General features: G+C 42.7%; 1 protein-coding gene across 1 annotated transcript in view; it reads right to left on the bottom strand.

The window, feature by feature from the left end:
- The window catches only part of LOC126428117 (5'-3' exoribonuclease 1), a 204,932-nt gene that overhangs the window by 13,307 nt on the left and 170,427 nt on the right, over positions 1–21,198 (bottom strand). Inside the window, exons 29-32 of the mRNA XM_050090024.1 lie at positions 18,578–18,656; positions 14,894–15,009; positions 10,081–10,339; positions 2,136–2,311 (exon numbers count right to left, since the gene is read on the bottom strand). Of these exons, the coding sequence (XP_049945981.1) occupies positions 2,136–2,311; positions 10,081–10,339; positions 14,894–15,009; positions 18,578–18,656 (630 nt within the window). The remainder of the gene's footprint in view (positions 1–2,135; positions 2,312–10,080; positions 10,340–14,893; positions 15,010–18,577; positions 18,657–21,198) is intronic.

The following is a 21,198-nucleotide window of genomic DNA, read 5'->3' as shown; positions in this document are numbered from 1 at the left end:
TGGGATTGGAATTATTATATTCTTCTTGAAGTCTGAGGGTATTTCGCCTGTTTCATACATCTTGCTCACCAAATGGTAGAGTTTTGTCAGGACTGGCTCTCCCAAGGCCGTCAGTAGTTCCAATGGAATGTTGTCTACTCCCGGGGCCTTGTTTCGACTCAGGTCTTTCAGTGCTCTGTCAAACTCTACACACAGTATCGTATCTCCCATTTCATCTTCATCTACATCCTCTTCCATTTCCATAATGTTGTCCTCAAGTACATCGCCCTTGTATAGACCCTCTATATACTCCTTCCACCTTTCTGCTTTCCCTTCTTTGCTTAGAACTGGGTTTCCATCTGAGCTCTTGATATTCATACAAGTGGTTCTCTTATCTCCAAAGGTGTCTTTAATTTTCCTGTAGGCAGTATCTATCTTACCCCCTAGTGAGATAAGCCTCTACATCCTTACATTTGTCCTCTAGCCATTCCTGCTTAGCCATTTTGCACTTCCTGTCAATCTCATTTTTGAAACGTTTGTATTCCTTTTTGCCTGCTGCATTTACTGCATTTTTATATTTTCTCCTTTCATCAATTAAATTCAATATTTCTTCTGTTACCCAAGGATTTCTACTAGCCCTTGTCTTTTTACCTACTTGATCCTCTGCTGCCTTCACTACTTCATCCCTCAAATCTACCCATTCTTCTACTGTATTTCTTTCCCCCATTCCTGTCAATTGTTCCCTTATGCTCTCCCTGAAACTTTTCATTATGATGTTCATATCCTTCAGCATGCCCTCTGGTCCATGCCAAGCAATTTTCTCAATGTTTTAGGCATGAAACATGTAGCAGCAAATTTTGTTCCAAAATTGTTGGATTTCGACAAAAAATGTCACTCAGACATTGCTCATGAGCTGCTGAATGAAATCAACAATGATCCAGAGTTTCTGAAGGAGATTATAACAAATGACAAAATATGGTTATATGGGTATGACATTGAAACCCGGCCCAATCGTCCCAATGGAAACTGCCTGTAAAATCAAGATTTAAAAAGATTTATATATGTGTGTGTGTGTGTGTGTGTGTGTGTGTGTGTGTGTGTGTGTGTGTGTGTGCGCGCGCGCGCGCACACGAGTGAGAGTGTATACCTGTCCTTTTTTCCCCCTAAGGTAAGTCTTTCCGCTCCCAGGATTGGAATGACTCCTTACCCTCTCCCTTAAAACCCACATCCTTTCGTCTTTCCCTCTCCTCCCCTCTTTCCTGATGAAGCAACCATGGGTTGCGAAAGCTTGAAATTTTTGTGTGTGTTTGTGTTTGTTATTGTCTCTATCAACGTACCAACACTTTCGTTTGGTAAGTTACAGAATCTTTGTTTTTACCATTTTCTTTGATTACAATGAGATAATGAATCAAAAATTTCTGCCTTAACGTTGCACAGTCAATTTGGAATACTACCTAGAAGTTATGTGCTGTTTGTGTGAAGCAATCTGAAGAAAACAACTAGAATTGTAGCAAAACTACTTGTGGAAATTGTATCACAATAATTCTCCCAGTCACACCACAATACTTGTTAATGATTATTTTGGCAAAAAACACAACCACTATGTTGCCTCAACCACTGTATTTGCTGGGTTTGGCCCCCCTGTTACTTCTTTCTATTGCTGAGGCTGAAGAGAACCATGAAAGCCCGTCATTTTGCCACCATTGATGAAACACAAACTGAATCACTGAAGGAGATGAACATTGTAACGAAAGTGAGTTCCAGAAGTGCATCCAAGATTGGAAAAAGTGCTGGCATGAGTATTATATCTCAGGGGGATTATTCTAAAGTGAACAAAATTGAAATTGATGAATAAATAAAGACACTTTAAGAAACACAATTCTCATTACTTTTTAATCACACCTTGTATTCTGAGGTTCAAAGAGTCATCAATTTGGTAACAGAGGGAAATGTGGGGGTAAAAATTGTAGGTGGTGACTAAAACCCAATGACAGTAAGAAGGTTCCGAAAGATATATGTTGCAATCATTATGAAGAGGCTTGCAGAGGGTTGAATTGTATGGACAGCTGCAAAAAATTAGTCTTGGATGGAAGACCACAACAACAGGGAGATAACAAACGAGGCAGTTATCAGCAAGCAATTGCCATTCAGCCTACCTGCCCAAACAGTGGTTGGAATCCCTGACCATGACGTCCGTGATGTTGCAGGTGCTGCTGTTGATGCTGATGCTGCTGCTGATGTTGATGCTGGTGCTGCCACCCCGGGCTGCCCCGAGATCCTTTTGGAGGGTGCCCCTGATGGTCCCTCAGCCGACTCCGGTCTGACGTGTCAGCTGGAAGGCAGATGACACCATTGTATGTTAAGCGTTGAAACACTGCATGGTGGAATATCTCTACTTGCTATAGAAACACTACTGACTTAAATCTATTTGGCTTTTCTGATAGATATATAACAATATGGTTTTGAGAGACAAGGATGAATTGCTGCATCTCCCCTGTCACCAGTCGCCAGATCTCAATAATATAGATCCTTTTTGGTCTAATTTGGAGAGAAGAGTGAACAATCGTTAGCCACCTCCACCACTGTTATATGAACTTGCCACTATTTTGCAGGAAGAATGGTATAAGATTCTAAGAGTCCCATGAAAACCTTACAAGGTTTATCCATTCTGAGATGACTGGAAGCTATTTTGAATGCCAACAGTTTTCCCATATTGTATTAGTCATGGTAAAGTGGTGAGTTTTTGCTGTTTCCATATTTTTGTCCACCTTGTGTGCACTGCAGGCAGTAGGATCTTTTTGCAGTCACAAATGTCAGTTCTCCAAACTTTTCAATAGTGTTCCCATCTGGGATTCCCATTCAAGTTTACAGAACATATCCGTAACACTAGTGTGTCGATTGAACCTTCTCGTAACAAATGTAGCAGCATGCCTCTGAATAGCTTCGATGTCTTCCTTTAATCCAACCTAGTGGTGATACCAAACATATATAGGAACCTTTTATATGTACTCAGGCCGCCAATAACAGTTTGCAGTGTGGCACTCTGGCAGACGCTTTCCACATACCTGGGAAGATAGCACCAGGATGTTGCCCTTCATCCATGGTTTGCAGGTTATTATGTGATTAATGAGTAAGCTGATTTGTCAGCATTGCTTAGTAATGAGCAAGTCCCTCATAGTCAGTCTCCCAACTTTAGATTGGGCTACTAAACCTATACCGGGAGCTGGTTTAAGGTGATGTGGGGCCCATAACATTGAGCAACTGTCAAGGCTATTCAGCAATATGTGCTAATTTTTTAAAAAATATTGCTTAATCCCATGCAAAATATGACGACATCCTAAAATATATTTTGGGCCACTACCTACATAGGCCATCTATTCACTAACATTGACCAAGAGACTCAACTGTTATTACTCTTATTCTCGCTAGGTCGGAAGAATATGTATTGTTTTGTCCCAGAACATGTGCCTCTGTAGACACATGTACTTACTGGGTACATGCACTGAGTAATATGTTTATATTTTACGTATGTAATAGTGACGTATCACATATATGGTTATAGAAGATCCAATAACTGTTAAATTGATGAATAAATATGATACTCATTCTGCACTGATTGACTTGCGTGTTCACTTGCATCATACCTGGCAATATTTGTGAGCTCACTCCATAAAAACAGGATAACAGCGCAGGAGGTTATGAATTTGTCACATGTGCAGTAGTTGCCTTGAATTGAGGAGAAGGATATTACACCATTTTGAGTCAAACGTGTGTTGCCTGTGGTGTCCAGTGCTTGTTTAGAATGATGAAGTTGGCTGAAAATCCTGCTGATTGTGGGATTGGATCTGTAATTAATTTCCTGAATGCGGAGAAGACCACACCACATTCATTTGTGAGGCTTGCAAAGAAAATATGAGTGATTCAATGGTAACAATATTATGAAAGGATAGAGTGCTACTCACCATGAAATGGAGATGTAATAAAATGGAACACTTAAATCCATCCTTACGATGACGCTTATATGGCTACCAGTTTGGGGGCTTCAGAGCACCATCTTCAAGCCATAACTGACGCTGAGGGGGTTAACTCCAATCGTCTCAGTTATGTGACAGGATCTGTGATTTCTTGTCAGAGAGGTCACAGTTCGTTGAAATTGATGGAAAGTCAGCAAGTAAAACAGAAGTGATTTCTGACGTTCCCCAAGGTAGTGTTATAGGTCCTTTGCTGTTCCTTATCTATATAAACGATTTGGGAAACAATCTGAGCAGCCGTCTTTGGTTGCTTGCAGATGACACTGTCGTTTACCGACTAATAAAGTAATCAGAAGATCAAAACAAGCTGCAAAACGATTTAGGAGAAACATCGGAATGGTGCGAAAAGTGGCAGTTGACCTTAAATAACGAAAAGTGTGAGATAATCCACATGAATGCTAAAAGGAACACGTTAAACTTCGGTTACACGATAAATCAGTCTAATCTAAAAGCTGTAAATTCAACTAAATACCTAGATATTACAATTACCAACAATTTAAATTGGAAGGAACATACAGAAAATGTTGTGGGGAAGGCTAACCAAAGACTGTGTTTTATTGGCAGGACACTTCGAAAATGTAACAGACCTACCAAGCAGACTGCCTACACTACACTTGTCCGTCCACTTTTAGAATACTGTAGCGTGGTGTGGGATCCTTACCAGGTAGGTCTGACAAAGTACATCGAAAAAGTCAAAGAAAGCCAGCACGTTTTGTATTATCGCGAAACATGGGAGAGAGTGTCACAGAAATGATACAGGGTTTGGGCAGGACATAATTAAAAGAAAGGTGTTTTTCGTTGCGATGGAATCCTCTCACGAAATTACAATCACCAACTTTCTCCTCCGAATGCGAAAATATTTTGTTGACACCGACTTACATAGGAAGGAACGATCACCAAGACAAAATAAGGGATATAGGTGTTATTCTTCCCACACGCTATACACGATCTTGGAATAATAGAGAATTGTGAATGTGGTTCGATGAACCCTCTGCCAGGCACTTAGAAGTGATTTGCAGAGTATCCATGTAGATGTAGTAGTCAACAACTATGAACTGATATTTGCAGACTGCCTGTAACAGTGATGTGGTGTCCCCGGCCATCAACTATAAACTATATCAACAAGTGGAGACGTAGAGTCGCAGAAAGGTACCACAAGAAGACTGCTAAACAAGTACACTTTCAGTCGAGAGGCCTTCTTCTGAAGTAGACAAAACACACATACATTCAGGCCAATACAACTCACTCACCATGACCACTGTCACTGGCTACCGAGACCAGACTGGGAGCAACTGCGGATGAAGGGAGAATCAATCTGGGTGGTCGGGGTAAGGAGAGGGCTGGAGAGGAGAGGGGGAGGGATGGTAGGGTAGGGGTGGAGGACAGTCAAGTGCTTCTTATGGGAACTTAAGGGATGAGGTGAGGAGAGGGTCGGGCAGCTAGGTGCAGTTGGGTGGATGGATGGAGGGTGGGGGAGGAGAGACAGTGGGTGCATTGTTAGAACAGAAGGCTGTGTAGTGCTGAAGTGGGAACAGGAAAGGGTGAAAGACAGTAACTAACGAAGATTGAGACCAAAGGAGGTTACAGGAATGTAGGACATATTGCAGGCAGAGTTCCCATCTGCACAATTCAAGAAAGCTTATGTTGGTACACAGTTTAGACTGCTTCTCCCCTCATGGACAGTTGCTCAAAATCTGGCCTTGGTGGCCAGAAACAGTGGTCATGTGTGTGTTGAGTTATGTCTGTGTCTGTATATGAGTCAGTGTGTGTGTGTGTGTGTGTGTGTGTGTGTGTGTGTGTGTGTGTGTGTGTGTGTGTGTGTGTGTGTGTGCGTGGATGGGTGGGGGTAGTGGTTGTTTTGTCTACTTTAGAAGAAGGCTTCCTGGCTGACAGCTTACCTGTTTAGCAGTCTTTTTGTACTGCCTGTCTGCGACTTAACGTCTCTACTTTACAGGGTGGAGAAAAATTGTCACGAAATTTTAACCCTGGATAGCTGATGGCAGTAAGAATCAAAATTACTAATGTTGTGTAGGTCGATAACACACTATCTTTAAACTACGGAAGCTAAGGCCCCACATTCCGATTGGTCGTGGGATTGCCCTGTTGCCATTCATCAGCTGACGAGCAGCGCTATGGTTGTCGGTTCACACATACACTATGTGATCAAAAGTATCTGGACACTTGACTGAAAATGACTGACAAGTTCCTGACACCCTCCATCGATAATGCTGGAATGCATACCCACAGCCTTGATGACAGCTTCCACTCTTGCAGGCATACATTCAATCAGGTGCTGGAAGGTTTCTTGGGGAATGGCAGCCCGTTCTTCACAGAGTGCTGCACTGAGGAGAGGTATCAATGTCAGTTGGTGAGGCCTGGTACAAAGTCGGTATTCCAAAACATCCCAAAGGTGTTCTATAGGATTCAGGTCAGGACTCTGTACAGGCCAGTCCATTACAGGGATGTTATTGTTGTGTAACCACTCCACCACAAGCCATGCATTATGAACAGGTGCTCGATCGTGTGGAAAGGTGCAATCGCCATCCCCAAATGGCTCTTCAACAGTTGGAAGCAAGAAGGTACTTAAAACATCAATGTAGTAGGCCTGTGCTGTGATAGTGCCATGCAAAATAACAAGGGGTGCAAGCCTCCTCCATGGAAAACATGACCACATCATAACACCACAGCCTCCAAATTTCACTTTTGGCACTAAATACACTGGCAGATGACGTTCAATAGGAATTTGTCATACCTACACCCTGCCATCGGTTCGCCACATTGTGTCCCGTGATTCGTTCCACTACACACCGTTTTTTCCTCTGTTCAATCATCCAATGTTTACGGTCCTTACACCAAGCGAGACATTGTTGGGCATTTACCGGCGTGATGTGTGGCTCATGAGCAGCCGTTCAACAATGAAATCCAAGTTTTCTCACCTCCAGCCTAACTGTCATAGTATTTGCAGTGGGTCCTGATGCAGTTTGGAATTCCTGTGTGATGGTCTATATAGATGACTGTATATTACACATTACGACCCTCTTCAATTGTCGACAGTCTCTGTCAGTCAACAGACAAGGTCAGCCTGTATGCTTTTGTGCTGTACGTGTTCCTTCACATTTCCACTTCACTATCACATCAGAAATAGTGGACATAGGGATGTTTAGGAGTGTGGAAATCTGGCATACAGGTGTATGACACAAGTGACACCCGATCACCTGACCATGTTCAAAGTCCATGAATTCTGTGGGGCACCCCATTCTGCTCTCACGATGTCTAATGACTACTGCAGTCACTGATATGGTGTACCTGGCAGTAGCTGGCAGCACAATGTGCCTAATATGAAAAATGTATGTTTTTGGGGGTTTGATCATATAGTGTACAAATGTCCCTCTTCCCGTTACTGCCACAACGTGATACACACACACACACACACACACGTCGAATAGGTCTTAGCTTCAGAGCACACATGTCACCTGCGATTTAATCATACAGTAAGCATGGTGGCACAGCATTCGTTTGAAGAACGAGCTATTGTAATGTGCATGAAGCTCGTTGGTTGTATGAGGAATGGTACCCAGCAAGATGCCACCCACACCTGCAAACTTTTACAACAATTCACTGGCAACTTGGCGAAACAGGCTCGTTAGCGGGATATCACAGTGATGCCGGAAGATCTGGAACACAACGTGATACTGCATGACAATTGTGGTGTCACCGCCAGACACCACACTTGCTAGGTGGTAGTTTAAATCGGCCGCGGTCCATTAGTACATGTCGGACCCGCGTGTCGCCACTGTGTGATCGCAGACCGAGCGCCACCACAAGGCAGGTCTCGAGATACGGAATAGCACTCGCCCCAGTTGTACGATGACTTTGCTAGCGACTACACTGACGAAGCCTTTCTCTCATTTGCCGAGAGATAGTTAGAATAGCCTTCAGCTAAGTTCATGGCTACGACCTAGCAAGGCGCCATTAGCCTTACATAGTTTGATAGTTATCGTATGAAATGTCTCATCAAGAACGATGTATACAACAAGGATTAAAAGTTAAGTATAATAGCAGCTACGTACTTTTTTTGCTACCATTCATTACGTATCCTATTTCAGACCTCTCTCTAGCATAAGTGAGATTACGCGTGCCTTTCGGCTACTTCAGTGTGGCGTAGCTGTCTTGTTACGCCACAAAAACAATAACATCCCTGTAACGGACTGGCCTGTACAGAGTCCTGACCTGAATCCTATAGAACACCTTTGGGATGTTTTGGAATGCCTTTGAGAAAGCATCTAGACAAATACACGAGCAGTTGGACATGACATGGGGGTCACTCATTGGTTAGTCTGGGAGGTTTTGAGGGATGATGGCCAGCATTCATTTAGTTTCCACCCTGTCCAAGACCTAAATCCTGTGGTGAACTACAAACACAGGCTAGGGTTTTGCCTGGGGTTTCTGCGATGTGTTGTATGAGATCCCAGCTTCCCCACCATTGTGTTATTTACAGATGAGTGCACCTTCCATCGGGATGTCCTCCACAACACTCGAAATGTTCACTACTGGGCAAGGGGAAATTCTCACATCAAGTATGTCCGCAGACATCAGGAACGATTTTTGCTCAACATTTGGGCAGGCATTGTGGGTGACCATCTGACTGGGCCAGTGCATCTACCTCCCTGACTTACCAGGGCAAATTACCTTCACTTTTTGCATGAAACTCTGTCCAGCTTGCTGGAAGATGTTCCCCTGGACATATGGCTACAAATGTGGTTGCAGCATCATGAGGCACCCACACAATACAGTCGTGCTGTGCGCGGATATTTAAATGAACTCTTCGACAGCTGGGTAATTAGCAGAGGTGCTCATATGACATGGCCCCTGCAATCACCAGACCTCATGCCACCAGACCTTTTCCTGTGGGTATTCTTCAAGGCTCTAGTTCACCCACTCAAACACGAACCAGCTAGAAATGAAGAGGAATTAATGCCGCCAATCACATAAGGGCAATGCCGCGAATCTTTGAAAGAGTTTGGCGAAACACCACTCGACGTTACCAAGCTTGTCCCCCATCAGAGGGTCCCAAGTTCGAGCACCTGCTTTAAGCAAACAATGTCCTAACTACAAAAAAGGCCCTTTTCAGAGCCGACATAATTTATAAAAGACTTTCTGTACGTGAACTAACAGCTGTTGATGGGTTTGTTCCCAGTATGTCTTATCACAAAACTACAATGGATGAATCGGGACCACAGCAGATTTGTCCCCAGGCCACCAGAGTGGAAGGCTGGCCCACTAGCACTGAGCATGCGGGCCCGCCTTGGATACATAGCGAACTCTGGCAGGCAAAGCATTTGTGGTCATGCATTGTCCACAGCATCTGGCAACAGGGCAATCCTGGGGCCAATTGGAGCATGTGGTGCCAAGTTTCCATAGTTTAAAAATTGTGCGTTGTCGACCTACACAGCAGAGGTTCCTACTGGCATCAGCTATCCAGGATTAAAATTTCGTGACAGTTTTTCTCCACCCTGTCTAGTGACTAGCAATCTGTCCTTTTCATAACATTGTCATTATTCCATCCTGGATTTTTCACTGTTTGATTCAATAGTAAGAAAATGGGTCAGATAGGTCAATGAAGGACGATATCAAATGCAACGATGACAAAAAAAGTGGGTTTCCATGTTTGGTTAATAAAGAATCCATCTGTGCAGTTGAAAGACTCGTAGAGGAAACCCGAAAGATTACAGTTTCTGACCTTTCCACAAATTTTTGTCAAATTTCGAGATCATTTCTTCTCACTGCTCGAGCAGAGCATGTTCTAAACAGCAAAAAGAGTTCCAAAAGTGCAATACCTACCTGAATACTGGGTTGAATCTCTGGAGGAATATGACGTAAAGGCCAAAATTCAGTTAACTGAATTATTATTGGAAGTCGAATTGAAGGCTAACATTTATCCAAAAGGCAAGAGCGAAGACAAGTTATGCTAGAAACTGCAAAGTTTATTTGCCATGAGGGTGTTAATTATTACAGACAACATGTTGGGTCAGACAGAAGGGAGGCCTCCGAACAGTTGAGAAATGTTTACCTGCTGTGTGTGACCTCCACTGCCCGTGCGGCTGCTGACTGAACCGGCCACTGGGGCTGCCATTCTGGAACCACTGCTGGGGAGGTGCTGGCAGTGCACCTACCCCTGCACCTTTGCCGTGGTGGACTCCACTCCCACTGCCAAACGGCTGTTGTTTTTGGTGCAACTGCATCCAGCTCTGGCCAGACGCTCCAAACTGCAGAGCACCGCCGGCAGCTTCCAACTCGGCAAGTGCCACTCGGGCTGCACTCTCTGATGCCTGCAGTGCACAGAAAAGGCACTTTAAAGATGCTCCTACCAATTATTAAACACTGAGCAATAAGCAGGTATGTCAGATGTCATTATCAAAAAGTAAAGTTTTGAAGGCACTACAAAAGAAACGGGCAATTATACAGACTAGAGGAGGTCCCCAGTGGTGGGATCTACTTTTTGAAACCACTTGTACTGTAGTGTAGGTTCTTGTCCCAGGTACCACACCTGCTACCTTTCACTTTTTTACCTTGGTTGACCCTCAGTTAGTAATGCACAAAAAATTCAGGACTGATACGCAAGTGGTTGAGAGTTTGCCTCAATGAGTGCCCCCCCCCCCCTCTCTCTCTCTCTCTCTCTCTCTCTCTCTCTCTCTCTCTCTCTCTCTTTCTTTCTTCCTTCCTTTTCAACTATATCCAAAATCTGATAACAAGAGGATGACACCCCACACACACACACACACACACACACACACACACACACACACACACAGGGAGAGAGGGAGGGAGAGAGAGAGAATGTTGGGGGGGGGGGGGATAAGGGATGAGACAGAGAGAAGGATGAGGCAGAGGGAGAGATTAAGGTAAAGGGAAGGACAGTGACAGGTATGGGGAGGGAGATTATGTGAGAGGGATGGAGAGATGTGGATGAGGGGCAGATGCGGGGGGTGGGGATGGGTAGACGCGGGCAGGTGCAGATATGTGGGGGACAGGGGCCGATATGTGGGGGGGGGGGGGGGGGTGGCTGATATGTGGGGGGGGCAGTTATGCAGGGAGGGGGTCAGAATTACGGAGGGGGGGGATCATTCAGAGGAGGATGTGGCGGGGCAGGGGCAGATGCGGGGGGCAGGAGCAGGGGCAGATGCAGGGGATTTCTATAACTATCTCAGATGAGCATGCTATCTTTGCTGGGTGTTTGTGATGAGTTTTAGTTATCAAAGTACTGTGGCAAAAATAACTAACTATAATCAAAAGTGAATAAACTGATGAAAAAGGAAGAAGTTAAGTCATAAAATAAGTAGAATAATGAACTGCACATACAGCATATAAAAGTAGTGATGAATCCAGGGCTGTAAAGCCATGTGTACAATGAACTTCTGTGAAGGTCCGTGATACAAAACATAAGTAAAAATGTGTTGGGCTTTCTGTTCTCAAATATTTCTGAACATCACAACATACCAGTTATTTTGGTGTTAAATGCAATTGGAAACGAAAATTTAATACATTTAATAGCTGAGAGCAGGAATAACACATTACACTGTTCAGTACAATACATTTCTTAGAAATGACACATTAATTCAAAGTCTTGTGCAGAAGCTGGATGCTGCTATCTTCACTACCACAATAATGTCATTGTGTCTGACTTTGAAACGTTAAGGCTTGTTTACTTTGCTTGCTTTCACTCTCCTATCTCACATGGCGTCACATCTTGTGGCTATTCTGTACAGTCACTATGAATACTTTTAGCCCAGAACCACGTAGTCAAACTGCTTTGCAGAGTCAGTTTGCTGTAGGCCATAGGCAATTTGTTGTTGCCAATATTGATTCATTAAGAATTAACTGCAACATTCAGTCACCGAATGGCAGATGGAAAAATGATATAATAGTTTCTTAAGCACTGTAGATAAAAGTGTGCACCATTCAGCTGGTTTCATTTTCAACAGGCTTACAGCAAAATTTAAAAAAAAAATCGAGAACTAAATCTGAAGTATTCAAATTCAAGTAGAGAGGTTTCCTCCTTGACATTCTACACTCTACACGAGTTATTCGCTGAAGCGAAGAACTTATCTCTATAATGTGTTTATTAATTCTTTAATTCTCAGTGAATCTTGAAATTTTCCCAGAGTAAAGAGGATTCCATGAAGTTTGGCTGTTGCAGCCCAATAGCAGTGACTTCTGGCCATAATATTTTGCCAGACAACGATTCAGCCATCTTCAGGTGACAGTTTTGCACTGGAGATTACTAGTTCACATTGCTGCCTTTATACAAAAACCTGGCACAAAGACCGTTGCGCAAAGATAGCCACTACACGAGTGACCTCTGCCTAGTTACGCACCCTCTTCGAATATTGCTCCATCTATGCCGCACGCAGGATTGGGGGGGCAATGTTACTGCAACAAGACACTTTTCGACACTCCGTGGTCAGTTTCATGGATAAAGTTCTGGACAACATGATGCTGTCAGTGCTTGGGAAATGCTTGAAATTTGTGTTTGTGCCTAGAAACTTGCCTGTAACGGATTTTATTGGTGCTGGTGAAGAAGCTATTAGACCTCTTCCCAGTGATGCTGCAGAAGAAATAAGACGTGAAACTATCACGTACTCACGAGAGCTCCACCCCAGAAGAATAACATTTCCTCGACAGAAAGGACCACACTACGAAAGCTACGAGACGATCCACACACTGTGGTCCTTCCAGTGACTAAGGGAAATGCCACTGTGCTGCTATGTGACCTCTATTAACAGAAGATTTATAGCTTGTTGACTGAACCAATGCACAGGAAGATTGATAAAAACCCCACAGGGACAGGAGAAAGAGAAATAACAGTGGTGCTGTATTCTTCTTCCCTTCTGCAAGAAGCTGTAAAAAGATTAAGACATCATAGCTCTGTCCCAACACGGTTATATGGCTTACCAAAAATACACAAAAACGGTCTTCCATTACATCCTATTGTGAGCAATATCGGCACTCCAATGTACGACCGAGATTGACATACTGTATCTTTACTGAGAACTTTTGCGGGGAAGTGTTCATATCATATTCACATCGTGTGGGATATATTAGTAAGCTTTGATGTCATCTCACTCTGCACTAGGGTCCCTCTCATGGATTTGCTGTCACTCATCAGAAGTAAGTCTAAAGCTGATATAATAGCACTATTTCACTATGTCCTTTCCTCAACCAACTTTTTATTCAACAGTGAATATTTTGAGCAAATTGATGGTGCTGTCATGGGTAGTCCTCTGTCCCCTCTGGTAGCAAACTTTTTTTATGGAAGACTTTGAGGAGAGGGCACTTGATTCAGCGCAATTTAAATCAAAAGTCTTCTGGTGAAATGTCTTCCCATGGCGAAGAAGAACTGTCACACTTTTGGCAGCATTGGAATTCTATCCACGAGAATATCAAATTTACGATGGAAGTGGAGAAGGGTGGCTGTCTGCATTTCTGGATGTCTTGGTCACATGGAAAGTGGACAGATCATTGCAGGATTCCGTTTATCTTAATGCCCACACATACAGACCAGTGTTTGCAGGCATTTAGCTGCCACCAACCGTCACAAAATATGGGCGTCCTTTGAATGTTGGTTCACCGGGCACATATTGTGTCTGATGGAGAGCCTTGCACAGAAGCTGGAGCTCCTTCAGTCAATGGTTAAAGATAATAGATATTCTCTATATCACATCAGCATAGCTTTACGGAAGAATAAACGTGACCATTCACATGATCAAGATGAGAACAACTGGTTCAAGTCCAGGGCATTCCTCTTGTATGTCAGCAACATTTTATTGGCGTTAGGCAGAATATTATGAAAAAGTCAAGTCAAAGTAATCTTCCGCCTACCTACAAAGACATGTGCTCGTCTCAGTTCAGCAAAAGACAATCTGGGACTGTGGAAGACTAGAATCTGCAAAGTACCTTGCCAGTGTGGCAAAGCCTACGACAGTCAGACAACGTGACAGATGTGTTTAACTTGATCGCCACACTCACCTTTCACAGCTCAGTAAGTCAGCCATAGCCGTGCACTGTATCTCCACAGGACATTCCATGGATTACTCTCCCTCGCAAATCTTAGGCTTCAACGACACCCTTCTGAGATTCAGTTATTAAGGAATTGGTCAGTTTAGTACAAGATCTTATTAATCATGGTGGCTTTCAACTGGATAAGGCATTGGACCTGGTGATATCTTTAATTTCTTCAGAGAGAAAACATTTTATGACCTATGATACATTCAGTGACATTTTATTTGATTAATTTTGAAATTTTAATTTTAACTCCGAAACTCCGCATTCTGATAGAGCACATGCATGCAGTATCTCATTACCCACATGCCTGTGCATCACAGATGAAACAGTACTTGAAGAAAGTGCTGAACTTGACAGAGGTCACTCATGTAGCGGCTGTCTTTGGGTATGCATCTTCTTGCCAATTTTTTGTATAAAGGTAGCAATGTTTACGAGCAATTCCTGCAACAAAATTTTCACCTGAAGATGGTTGAATGATTGTCAGCTAAAATATCATGGCAAGAAGATGACATCATCTGACTGAAATCCTAAAACTTCATGGAATACTTTTTAATTCTCTGTTTACAAATTTTCTCATCGTCATTTTGTGAACTACGTACTGACTTGCAAGTTCGCATGAAACATTAAAAAAATACATATTTTGAATCTCCAATGAAGTTTTGAAATATTACTTCATTTTTTTCTAATTATTTCAAGTTCTCGCATTTCTCTCCACCACTCAGTATTTTTGTATGTAGCTGCTAAAGAGCACAACACAGCAAAATTTTAACACATCTATGATACAGAGACTACAGCAGGTGAAGATGTGGCGAATGACAGACCTGTTCCCTGTTGGCAGCGCACTCCCCGTGGTAGGTTGTGTTGTCCGGCATCTGAACGTTAGCCAGCACTGTCCCGTCTTCCTGGGGAATGTATGCATAGCGGGGAATGCCGAGTCCTACAAAAAGAACCACAGAAACATTTCATTATCCTGCTGCGCGCGCGCGCGCACACACACACACACACACACACACACACACACACACACACACACACACACACACACACACACACACACACCTATCATCATACCCAGGCACACATCCTGCTACACAAGTGCTGAATCACTGGACCAAAGTCTGAAGGCAAGACAGAGCCCTACCAACGAGGAAACCACATGGCAATAAGATTTTTATAATTTTTTACATTTGTGGTACGTAAAGCTCACAACTCAAATATAAATGACCCAAAGCAGTTAGATACAACATTCTAAAATACTTGAGAAAAACAGCTTAGAATTTTTCCTCACATCTCTATCTTGCCAAAGCTAGAATGAGTCTTCAATGGACCACTTGGCTCCTCACACGTGTCGTTCAGGTTTTATTCCTGGCTGACGTAAATTTTTAAACAAAACTGCAAGTCCTGTGAACATTTACCTGAAGTGTAAAATATGTAAAGATAGGGATGGGGATACATGAGAGAGAGAGAGAGAGAGAGAGAGAGAGAGAGAGAGAGAGAGAGAAAGAAAGAAATCGGTAGCACTTGAGACCAGGAATTACTGGATCCCTGGTTCGAGTCTTGTTTCAGTCATTACCTTTTTCATTTTTTTTTCTAGCCAGTTTGAACACCTACATCATTTGACTATGATATTCACCAAATATACACTAATTAAAACAAATCTAATCCACTTTTCATGAAAAATGTGCATCTTCTTATTAATAATTACGTATCACACACAAAATTCCACTTTTCATACCAAATGTAAATTATTAATTGCTGACTTTTAATAAATGATGGTCAATAAAGATTGTTTGAATTAAAAAAAATAGAAATTAATTGATTTTATGTTTCACAGACATGCTTATAAGAGCATGCATCTTTGTTTAAAAATTTGAATCAGCTGGGAATCAAACCCGGACCACCCACACTGCAAGCAAGGAAAGTATATTTTCTCGAGAATTTTCGAGACTCGCTTGAAACTGCTTCGGGGATACATAATGGATCCCCAACTTCACTTACCATAATAAAAAGGTCTGTTACAAAGTATATGGCCTTGGGCAGGGAAATAAAAGCTGGCTTACCTGGAGTGTTGGACACACAATCACAGTTCCCTTTAGACTCCACAAACTTCTCCCAGCAGTGCCAGCATCGTTGGAAGCATGCCGAAAAAGCCTCTTTCTGAATGGAGTTTAGGTTGGCTGTTGTTGCTGCCATAATGTCCTCTCTTGTTTGAAATTGCGTCTCTTTCAATGGCCTCCTGAGTTTGGGGAACACCACGAATTGCAGGGGGGGCAAATCAGAAGAGCAAGGAGCCTGTTGAAGCACAGGTATCTGATTTTTTCCCCAAAAAAGTCTGTATCAAGTGCAAGGAAAGTGCTGGAGCATTGTCTATATCTACATATATACTCCGCTAGCCACCAAGCGGTGTGTGGCTGAGGGCACAATTTGCACCAAAGTCATATTCCCCCTCCCCGTTCCACTCGCAGATCGCACAAGGGAAAAACAACTTTCTGAACACCTCAGTACGAGCTCTAATTTCCATTATCTTTGAATGGTGATCATTGCGCGATTTGAAAGTTGGTGGTAATAATATATGCTCTACATCCTCAGCAAAGATCGGATTTCAGAATTTAGTGAGCAGCCCCTTCCGTTTAGTGCATCGTCTATCTGCAAGTGAATCCCACTTCAAACTTTCAACGAGATTTGTAATGCTCTCGCGATGGCTAAATGTACTAGTCAATCTTGCTGCTCTTCTTTGGACCTTTTCAATCTCTTGAATGAGACCCAACTGGTAAGGGTCCCATACAGACAAACAATACTCTAAGACTGGACGAACTACCGTATTGTAAGCAATTTCCTTTGTTGAAGGACTGTATCGCTTCTGGATTTACCAATAAACCACAATCTGGAGTTCGCCTTGCCCATTACTTGTGTAATCTGTCATGCTGGAGGCACGAATTTTCTGCTGACCACAGTCTCTCGTACCGCACAGCATCACATAGGTGACGGAGGGCATCCTGGTAGTACTCTTTGGCGATTGACCCTGCGGTGGATACTTGTGGTGTACCACACCACAGGAGTCAAAGAAAGCAGTCAGCATCATTTTGATATTGCTGTTCACTTGGCGGGCCTTGTTTGGTCTCGGTGAGGAGCAATGCTTGCACTGTGATGACTGGGATTTGGTTTCCGGATCATACCTGTACACCCAGGACTCGTCACCAGCGATTACGGTTTCGCGAAATCAGGGTCACTTGCTGTGGACTTCAGCGTGTCCTGCGAGACTTCAACATGAAGTTGCTTTTGCTCCGCTGTCAGCAGCTTTGGCACGAATTTTGCCGACACTCTCTTCGTGGCCAAATATTCTGTCACAATGGGATGTGCCGAAAAAGTGCTGATGCCCTCCTCTTCCAAAATTTCTCTGGAGTCACATGATGGTCCTGCATCACTACAGCAAAAATCCATCTGAATTCCCACATGACTGTCACACAGTTGCTGGCAAAATTTGATGCAGTAGCACCACTCCAGTCTGTCTGCCATTTCAATTGCAATGCAAACCCAACACGAGCACTACACACTACCTCAGTCAACAGCTTGCCTGCAACTACACTATCGACTGGTGGGAAAAAGTTCACCCATGTGCATGAAGATTCAAGTCAGCTCATGCACAGAAGAAGAAGAAGAAGAAGAAGAAGAAGAAGATGATGATGAAGAAGAAGGGAGGGGGGAGAGAAAAAGAGAAGAGAGAGAGAGAGAGAGAGAGAGAGAGAGAGAGAGAGAGAGAGAGTCTGATACTTTTTAAACAGACCTTGTGTAAAGAATCACAAAAATCCGACAGCCATGTGGTGTCCTTGCACGATGCAGTGCAGCCAGGAGGTAGAGAGACAGACCACATGGCTGCCTCCAGCATCTGCCTGCAGAGAGATTGCTCGATTACACTCTCTTGTATTTAGCATCTCATTCAGGACACATAGCTTTTTGCCATCTATCTCTAAGACTCTAGTAATGTGCATCTGTTCCTATCTCTATTATTCAGCACTCACTCCTGTAACATTTCTGCACCTTTCTAACTTTTGCATGTAGCATATGTAATAACTAACTCCATCCTGGAGAGTTTCTTTGTACCCTGAATCGGTAATAAATGCAGAAACTATATTTGTGTCTTTTAATCACTCCTGATCATCACCTCTTCCATTTTGACCGCACAGTGCTCACAGTCCGGCACACACACACACACACACACACACACACACACACACACACACACACACACACACAGCTGTCAGGGACAATAAAAAAATTACACACACACACACACACACACACACACACACACACTCTCTCTCTCTCTCTCTCTCTCTCTCTCTCTCTCTCTCTCTCTCTCTCTCTCTCCTACCCATGCCAGTTGCATGGCTGCAGGTATGGGTGGGTAACACACACACACACACACACACACACACACACACACACACACACCCCTCTCTTTAGAAGTGGTTATTTTGTTCAATTATATCTCCTGTAAAGCTTACCCCTGGCCTGGAACATGTGCAGCAGTTTCATGCAGCTGCTCTCTGTTGTAGGTTTCTGAATGCTCTTGGCTGGCGAAGTCTGGAAAAAAAAAAAAAAAAAGCTAAATGATGAGTGTGCTGAAAAGTGAAGGACTAATTCTACACTTAATGGGCAATTATGGAAGTAAGCAGAACAGAATTATTACAGTATCAGGGTGCTGCAGAATTTACACAATGTGAAAGGAGTAACAACGTAAGGAAGGTGTTGCTGCTGTGGTCCTTCAGCCCACAGACTGGATTGATACAGTTCCCCACACTAGTCTATCTTAAGGATGCCTCTTCATCTCTGCATCCATTTGAACCTGCTTACTGTATCAACACCTGCCACTACATCTACATCTAAATGGATACTCTGCAAATCACACTAAGTGGCTGGCAGACAGTTCATCGAACCACCTTCACAATAATTCTCTATTATTCCAACCTCTAACAGTGTGCAGAAAAAACGAACCCCTATATCTTTCCAAGCGTTTCTGATTCCCCTTATTTTATTATGATGATCGGTTCACCCTATGTAGGTCAGCATCAACAAAATATTTCTGCCTTCACAGGAGACCGAAGACCTCGCTGTTTGGTCTCTTCCCCCAAACAATCCAATCCTTCAGAGGAGAAAGTTGGTGACTGGAATTTATGAGAAGATTCCACCGCTTCAAAAAACACCTTTGTTTTAATGATGTTCACCCCAAACCCTGTATCATGTCCGCAACACGCTCTCCCTTATTTCACGATAATACAAAACGCGCTGCTCTTCTTTGACTTTCTCAATTTACTCCATTAATCCTATCAGGGAAGGATCCCAGACCATACAGCAGTACTCCAAAAGAGGATGGACAAGTTCAGCGTAGGCAGTGTCTTTAATAGATCTGCCACATTTTCTAAAGTGTTCTGCCAATATAACACAGTCTTCAATTTGCCTTCCCCGCCATTTCCTATGTGTTGTTTCCCATTTAAGTTGTTCAAAATGTAGTTTCTACATATTTAAAAGAATTTGTGGCCTTTAGACATGAACGATTTATCATGTACCCAATGTTTGATGGATTCCTTTTAACACTCGTGGATGACCTCACACTTTCCATTATTTAGGTCGACTGCCAATTTTCGCACCATACACCTAGCATCCCTACATTGTTTTGCATGTGTGTTGATCTTCTGACAACCTAGATGATAAATGGCAGCATCATCTGCAAACAACCAAAGATGGCTGCAATAAATCATTTATATAGAAAAGACAGCAAAGGGCCTATAACACTACCTTGGGGAACGCCAGAAATCACTTCTGTTTTATTCGATGACTTTCCATCAGTCACTATGAACTATGACCTCTCTGAAAGGAAATCACAAATCGAGTCACACAATTGAGACAATATTCCATAAGCACGAAACTTCACTACAAGTCACTTGGGTGTTACAGTGTCAAAAGCCTTCAGGAAATGTAGAATCACAGAATCAGTTTGAAATCCCTCGTCTATAACACTCAACACTTCATGTGAGTAAAGAGCTAGTTGTGTTTTACAAGAACAATGTTTTCTAAATCCATATTGACTGTGTGTCAATAGAGCGTTCTCCTTGAGGTAATTACTAATTTTTTGAACACGATATACATTTCAAAATCCTGCTACAAATCGACGTTAATGATATGGGCCTGTAATTTAGTAGATTAGTCCTACTACCTCTCTTGAATATTTGTGACCTGTGCAACTTTCCAGTCTTTGGGTACAGATCTTTTGCCAAGAGAGTGGTTGTATAAGGTTGCTAAGTACGGAACTACTGCATCAGTATACTTGAAAGGAACCTAATTGGTATACTGTCTGTGTAGAGTGTAGAATTTATGAGACTAGAGAAATTCCATTGGGATTTGGAAAAACATCATACATATTATCGTGAAGATAGGGAATGTAAGACATGTGGCACAATTAGCTTGCCATCTAAGGTGACCATGTTACTGACAAGAACAGTATAAAGACAACTGAGAATCTTGTAGATGATGATCCATTTGGTTTTAGCAAACATAAAGACACTAGAGAGGCAGTTCTGACAATGAACATGGTAATGGAGGCAAGAGCTAAGAAAAATCAAGACACTTTCACTAAATTTTTCAACTTAGGAAAAGCATTTAGCAACATAAAATGGTGGCAGATGTTTGAAATTTTCAGAAAATAGACATATGCTATAGGGAATGACCATTTATAAACAATAATCAAACAATGGAAAATCCCGGATGGAATGTAACAATATTATGAGGAGGAAAGTTGCTACTCACCACATTAACGGAGATGCTAAGTCGCAGATAGGCACAACAAAAAGACTCTCACAATTATAGCTTTCGGCCATTAAAGACTTTGTTGACAATAGATGAAGACTTTAATGGCCGAAAGCTATAATTGTGAGTGTCTTTTTGTTGTGCCTACCTGTGACTCAGCATCTCCACTATATCATGAGTAGAAATTTTCCTTCTTATAATATTACTACATTCCATTAATAAACAATATATAGAAAAACTAAGAAGGAATAATAAGAATGAAAACTGAGAGACAAGTGCTTGCATTAAGAAGGGTGTAAGACAAGAATGTAGTCTTTTGCCC

This window comes from Schistocerca serialis, chromosome 12, assembly GCF_023864345.2.
Source record: "Schistocerca serialis cubense isolate TAMUIC-IGC-003099 chromosome 12, iqSchSeri2.2, whole genome shotgun sequence".
Taxonomy (NCBI): Eukaryota; Metazoa; Arthropoda; class Insecta; order Orthoptera; family Acrididae; genus Schistocerca; species Schistocerca serialis.
This window is presented reverse-complemented; position numbering and strand designations above follow the sequence as displayed.